Source organism: Neopsephotus bourkii, unplaced genomic scaffold (genome assembly GCF_033783945.1).
Source record: "Neopsephotus bourkii isolate Nb327-2 ecotype Australia unplaced genomic scaffold, CSIRO-AGI_Nbou_v1 NB_1600, whole genome shotgun sequence".
NCBI classification, from domain to species: domain Eukaryota; kingdom Metazoa; phylum Chordata; class Aves; order Psittaciformes; family Psittacidae; genus Neopsephotus; species Neopsephotus bourkii.
Window position 1 is genome coordinate 7,920,993 of NW_026902076.1, and position 7,530 is coordinate 7,928,522.

Here is a 7,530-nt window from a genome sequence, read left to right on the forward strand (position 1 = left end):
GTCTTAATATATAATAAAATTAAAGATAGAAGATGAGGATGCTGAAATACAAAGACTCAAAGGTGGGTGCCAGGAGGATGGTGCCAGATTCTTTACAGTGGTGCCCAGCGACAGGACGAGGAGCAATGACCATAAACTAAAACACAGAAAGTTTCACTTCGACGTGAGAAAGATCACCAGAACAGGCTGTGAAATCTCCTTCTATGGAGACGTTCAAAATCTGTGCGGACATGTTCCTGTCTAACCTACTCTAGGTGGTCATGCCTTGGGAGGGGGGTTGGACTAGGTGATCTTCAGATGTCTCTTCCAACCCTAATGATTCTGTGACTCTGTGAAATATGCCCACAAATAATTTTGGATTTATTTCATATGCAAACTACCTTTTTCTTCTTCTTTTCTATATTTTCAGTTTGCTCCTCAGAAGGACATTGACATATTAAAAAGTGAGATATCCTCCAACAAAAATGGCCTGATTCAAATAAAATTCAACTGGAAAGAGGATGCTGCCAAAGACTTACTGATGGGTCTAAAAGAAAAAGTACCTAAAGTGACAAATGCAGTCTATAAGTATGTTAATCGGTATCATAAGGAGCATATGGGACTGGAAATTAGTGCTGCCACCTTAAAGATGAAGAACATCATGCAGAATAATGCTGACAAAGCATACACATTTGCTGTAAACCAAATAGATCAAATAGATGCTCAGTTTCGCACAGCTGCCAATGAGGCCTCTGGCAAATATCAGGAGATGAAGGTCAAAGCTAAACAGCTGTATCAAAAAGCAGCAGATCAAGCTCAACAGTTTAACTATCAAAAAATAAAGGTAAAGCTTTTGGATGCTACAATTGACATAATAGAAGAGTATCACAAGAGAATAAAACACCTAATTGACTCAGCCATTGAATTCCTGAAGACCACAAAATTCCAGGTCCCTGGGCTGACTGGAAAGTACACTGGTGAAGAAATATACCTTATGACTACAGAGAAGGTAGCAAAAACCACTGATTTATGCCTTTTGAAACTTCAGGATTATTTTGATGCCTTGATTGCAGCTATCAATGAGCTAGAAGTTAGAGTTCCTGCTTCTGAAACAATTCTGAGAGGTCGTAGTGTACTTGACCAAATTAAAGAAATGCTGAAACAGTTGCAGGAAAAAATCAGGCAAACATTTGCTACTCTCCAGGAAGCTGACTTTGCAGGAAGGCTTAAGCAACTGAAACAAATAGTGCAAGAGGTTTTTCAGAAGGTAGAAGAAATGGTGAGAAGCTTGCAATCAAAAAATTTTGAAGACATCCAAGTCCAAACCCAGCAGCTGTACAAAGATGCAATGGCTACAGAGTATGCACAGAAACTGAGATATTTGGCAGAAGATGTTAAAAAATACATTTCTCAGATTAAAGATATTAGCCAGAAGACATTCCAAGACCTTTCAGAAAAGCTGCACCAGCTGCTCCTTTATATAAAGGCTTTGAGGGAGGAATATTTTGATCCAACTACACTTGGATGGTCAGTGAAATACTATGAAGTGGAAGACAAGGTACTAAGATGGCTGAAGAATCTGATAGATACACTAGTGGATTGGCACAACAAATATGTCAGAGATCTTGCTGACTCAGTTACACACCTGACAGACCAAGTTAGAGAACTAGTGGAAAAGTACAGCCAAGAGTACTCTGACATTATAACTGATGCTGGAGGAAAAGGAAGACAGAAAGTCATGGAGCTATCATCTGCTGCTCAGGAAAAAATCCGATATTGGTCTGCAGCTGCTAAGAGGAAAATCAATGAATATAACAAACAATTCAAAGAAAAATTCCAGGAGATCTATGAGCAGCTTAGTCATTCCCAAGAAAAGCTGGTCAGTGAGGCCAAAAGGTTAATTGATCTAACTATAGAAAATTACTCTGCATTCCTGCAATATATCTCAGAGCTTCTTCGTTGGTTTGAGAAAATAGCAGCTGAGAGCATAAAGCCATATATAGCTGTTGGTGAAGGAGAGCTCAGAATAGGTGCCCAAGCCATCTGATTGGCAGTCCATTTACCAAATGCCACCAGAAAAGCAGAAGCACTCAGAAAAAAAAGTGGAACTAACATGCACACTGATTCAGCAAGGCATTGAGCAAGGCTCCAGAAAATGGGAAGAAATGCAAAGATTCATTGATGAACAACTTGCAATTGAGCAACTGAGTCTTCAGCAGATTATGGAAAATATACAGCGGTACATGAAGACCTTAATGGACCACCAGAAGAGGATTAGTAAGTTTGCACCACAGTGTATTTAAAAATAACAGCAATTAGCATACTGGAGCTTCAGTTAGATACTGTTTGAATCTGAATTTGTAAATGAAAAGTGAATAATCTACACTAGGTTATTTTAATAAGCTTAGTAAGCAAATAAATGAGCTCTTTATTACATTTTTGTGTTATTCATTGCAGCTGCTTTCACTTGGAACATAGGGCTTAATCCAACAATTGTCAAGGTCAATGGGAAGTCTTTTCTTCAGTTTCACTGTATGTTGGATCAAGCCAATAATGTGCAATACACTTTGTAAATAGTCACAAAACCTATGGAATACATAGAATAAAAAGGTTTTAAGAGAAAGGTCACATTCATAAGCCAGTTGAAGAACAACCTGGAAACATATCTATTTCCCAGCACACATACCTTCATAGATAAGTTTGGGAGAAAAAAAAAGAGGAAAGGAAGAAGATAAAAAATAATGAATTATGGAAATAACATCAAAAAATGAAAAAAACCCACATAGAAATATAGAAATCTGACTCCTGGAAAACTGCAGATAATAATGTCAATGTTCTGTTAAGAAAAATGAATTCATGCATGTACCTGTTTTCAGAGAACTATGCCAAGAATTTTAGATGGGTTTTCTTTCTACTGGCTAATTTATAATACAGAAATACAGGGTTTTCTTACCTGTTTCTCCATGATATTTCTGTTTTCACATAAAATTCTCTAACTTCTAGTTATTGTGTGTTTAGTTAACTGACCAAGTTTCACTGATATGACTGTAAGTGATGTGAGTCAAAAAGTTTTTCCCCAGCCTCCTTGGCTGAAACCTAGGCCTCATTTAAATGAATTCTCAATTTAAAGATGAATTTAAATAAAGTTGAAGAATTCACTCAGAAAATAGGATTGCTTTTGAGTGGAAAATACATGAACCTCTTATGGTTTATTTTCAGTTGTTGGAATACTACATAGACAGTCCTTGAAAAAGGCATACTCAGGCTGAAATAATGTTACCTCTTCAAGAATAAACTCTAACAAACAACACTAGAAATTTTGTGTATATGTTTTTTATTCAATCGGTTCACTCTGCAATATGGTTGTTGATTGTTCATTACTGGGTAAACAAGAGAGTCTGATTTTATCCCATGGAATGATTGGTTACATACATGAAGCAACGGAGCACCAGCTTACAAATACCCAAATGAGTTTGGTGTCAGCAGATACATATTTACAGCACAGAGCAGTACCATGTAAAGATGGTAGCTCAGGTTCTGGAGTTTGGAGATTCCAGTACCTGTGTTGAGTTTATGCAGCAATAATGCTGCCACCTCTATAGCTGGTGCGCACCAACATAGCCAGATCTCAGAGCAAGTTGGGCTATAGAATTTCATATTAACAATTTCAATGCCAGTTAATATTATTACCTGAGTAAGTCTGCCAGTAATGATTTTTATCAATCTACCTTAACCCCAAAATCAGAACCTGACAAGCACAGCAGTATACACAAATCTGTCTAGCTGTCAGCAGAGTGGGCATCTCTTAGAAAGTAAAGTAAATCCCTTTTCTCTTTAAAGCTTTCATCCATCACAAATACAGCAATAATTCTCAGATAAAGAGATGGAGTAGTCCCCTGTGAACTGTAAAATAAGGAGTTTTGTGAATAGAATTAATCTGCATATGTCACCCTGCCCAGGAGAACCAGAGGTATCAACACACCTGTTGACTTGTCCTACTGAGTATCCCAGTAAATAAAGATGTTGGCTGCAGAGCCCTTTCACCTTCATCAACAAGGAAACTGAAGCCCATGGGTCATCTGATCTTTATTGCACAACTCATTTCCCTGAATTTCACAAATGTTTAAACACAACCAGATTTCTGAGAGACTGTTTGATTCTTGCTTCCCTTCATCATGACAAATAGCCCTGTGAAACAAAGGACAATAGAAAAAAATATAACAGTTATGGGAGAAGAGAGATTTAAAGTTTTGTTTTCTTTTGTTTCCCCCCCACATAAGTATTTATTTCTGTCCATCATCCATCGCTCTTGGGAGGGTTATAAATTCTAAAAAGGATTTACTTACAAGGAATGGGTTAACTGAATAATAAATACACCAAATAGCATAAATACTGGCTCTCTTTGGCAAGAGTGAAGCTTCCCAAGAGCAAACACAATAATTTGCACACTAAGCTGTGGTTAGAGGTTAGAGGAGATTTCCAAGTCTCATAGCAGCATTGCAGCCAATTGGATTAAAGCTCTTAATCCTGTAATCGATGTGACAACCATCTTGCAGTCATCCCACAAGTTGGTTTTGGGAGGGACTGAAAGCACAGCATTGCTCTCAAAAATAAGATCTTGCTGGAATTTGGCTGCTGTTAAATCTCCACACCAGAGAGGTCATCTGAAGCACCCCTTTGAAACTCTGGCATTCTGACACAGGAATGAGTTGTGCATGTTTATATGTGTGCATAGGTACTTCCCACAAGCACAAGCAACCAGGTGTAAATTTAATTCCCATGACTTTTCCTGTTGTTTGTTGTTTTCTTTTTATTTCATCTTCTAGAAAATTTTAACCTTGTTTTCCACATAATATGTTACAGAAATGTATACAAAAACACAATTATCCAAATTTTGCTGCAATCCATTTATGAAACTTTTGCAATATTTGAAATATTATTACTTCTATTTTGGCTTCTTTTTTCAGTCTAGTTCAATATTTCTGGTTCTATATTTCATTAAATTGAATTGTGTGGGAGATAACAGCAGCTATCTGGGGGAACAGCAACTATCTGGGCTCAGTGACACTGTTTCTTGTCTTTTATTTTTTTTCTATAGTGTTGAACATCGAATTCTCCTAAATGCCAGAGGGGTTTTTCTTTATAATTTACAGCAAGTATCAGACACAGAGCAGAACTGGTTGTAAAAGTTTAATTAAGTGAAAAATTTTAACAAGAAATTCAGAGAACAATATGCCCTGCTCTAAGTGGTTGTAGAAATAACATTGACAAGAAACGTGTGTGTTCCTAAATGAAAAACTTTTGCAGACATAATACAGCAAAAATGTTCAATAATTTTAGATTATGCAACTAACTAGAGCTGATTTTTTATTAAGTGATTTAAAAATACATGTATCATTTGCTGCATATACAGAGATTCTACACACACATCCACACACACCGTACAGTGACTCATCCACCTCTGGGTCTAAATTACTGATACTTTTAGAGCAACTGTCATTATGGCCTTACCGATACCTTACAAAGTTAGTATTGTAACATTTAGTTCTTCAGTAAGTGACACCAAATTTTGTACTACTCTTCTGCTGGCAGATTTATTGCTCAGGTGGGAAACCAGAATTTATTAAAGGCTATACGGACATACAGAATTCCTTGTATTCCATTTCTATACAGCCAAATCCTGGCCCAAATGAAATCAATGGCAAAATATCTTTTGGCCTCAGAAGGAGTAGGCTTTGGCCAGTTAGGTGTATAACTTGAGAAGCACTTTGGGATCCTGTAGGACAAAGGCTATATTATTATCTATAAAAATCTACACAAAAATATCTTTGAAAAACCATGCAGACAGGAAAATTAATCACTCACAAATTCAACACAGGCCAGAATGAATGTTACTTGCACAACACTAAGCAGATTCCCTTGACATATTTTTACCCAGTTTTACCTAGTATCACAGAGAAAGCCTGCCAGTGCCAAGAATCCTGGGTTCTGGTCCCATGGAACCCATACATGGTTTCATGGTTTCCATACATGGAAATAACCCTATACCTCTCATCACCCTCTCCCTAATTTCATTATCCATTCAAGGCATTATGGGAAACTGAGACCTTGTAGAACAAAAGTATATGTTGTAGGTTTGCAAGACGCTGCTTTCAAAGTCTTAAGTAACCCAGTCTGAGTTGAAGGTTGCCCCTGCTTTGAGCAGGAGGTTGCACTAGAGACCTCCCAAAGTTGCCTTTAACCTGAGTTACTCTGTGACTCTTTGTGACTAAACTTTATTTAAGCTTGTGACTAAACTTTATTAAGGCTTTATTTTACCTTACTTAATGCCATACTTGCCTTTGGTAACTGGTTTGTGAGAAATTGGCTCCATCATTATTCTAATATATCATTATACAAAGTTTTATAGTATCCCTGCAAATAAATGCATTATCATCCTGATTGCAACTGTGAGACATAGGCCTAAATACCTCAGTACCACTCAGAGGCAACTCCTTATAAAGCCTTGTCCTGGGTTTAGCAGTAGCAGTCATTTTTCCTCTTTCTTGGTAGCTGGTGCAGTGCTGTGTTTTGACTTTCGGGCTGGGAACAGAGCTGATAAAAATGATGTTTTGGTTTGGCCAAGGACTTTGTGAACCTCATGCTCTGCCAGGGAGGAGGGGAAGCTGGGAGGAAGCAGAGACAGGACACCTGAACCAAACTGACCAAAGAGGTATTCCATACCACAGCACGTCATGCCCAGGAGGTAACTGGGAGTTACTGGGAAGGACAGGGGCTCTGCTGGACTCGTTATTTGGTGGGTGGTATTGTACTCTTTTCCCTTGTTATTATCTTTTATCGTTGGTGGTGGTGGTAGCGGTGGTGATTTGTGATGTACATTGGTTGCTGCACTGTTCTTATCTCAACCCGTGAGAGTTGCATTCTTTCGATTCTCCTCCCCATCCTTCCAGGAGTGGGGAAGGTGGGGGAGCTCCCGGGGGGGGACGGGGGACGTGGGCCTCGACTGCTTCCAGCCCGGCACCACTCATTGGGAGTGTGTGCACAAGCTGTCTGGCTGGGTTTAAACCACGACAAGACTTTAAAATTCTTAAGTTTTAAACCAATGACTGGCATGAGAGGCAGTTAATGTACAAAGCCAACAACAAGATGCTAGTAGACCCCTATGATAGGTAATCAAATCAAGATTCTGCATTTAGCCATAAAACACTCATTTCCCAGGTTTATGCTTACTCCATCACACTTCACACTCCCATTGAGTCTGTATCACATTATACTGCAAAAAAGGAAGAAAAGAGGAGCCATAGTATCACTGTCTCTCAAATTCAGCATAGGTGTCAGCATAGGTGTTAGTTTAATTTATTTCACTAAAACTACCTTTGAATGTTCTCAGAGACATTAATTAAAAAAAGGTCTCACAAACACCTACTACATTTCTGTTATATGACACTTCAGACAGATGTTTTTATTGTTAGCAGGCTGTTTGTCTTTCCATAATAGTGTTTTTTGGTTTTTATTATATTTGTTTCTTTAAGAAACCTTTGTTTTTCTCTA

At 38.1% G+C, this 7,530-nt stretch overlaps 1 protein-coding gene across 1 annotated transcript in view; it reads left to right on the forward strand.

The window, feature by feature from the left end:
* APOB (apolipoprotein B) overlaps positions 1-2,415 on the forward strand; it is a 37,242-nt gene extending 34,827 nt beyond the window's left edge. Inside the window, 2 exon segments of the mRNA XM_061372359.1 lie at positions 410-2,014; positions 2,016-2,415. Coding sequence (XP_061228343.1) covers positions 410-2,014; positions 2,016-2,282 — 1,872 coding nt within the window. The 3' untranslated portion in view covers positions 2,283-2,415.
* Positions 2,416-7,530: the final 5,115 nt, after the last annotated feature.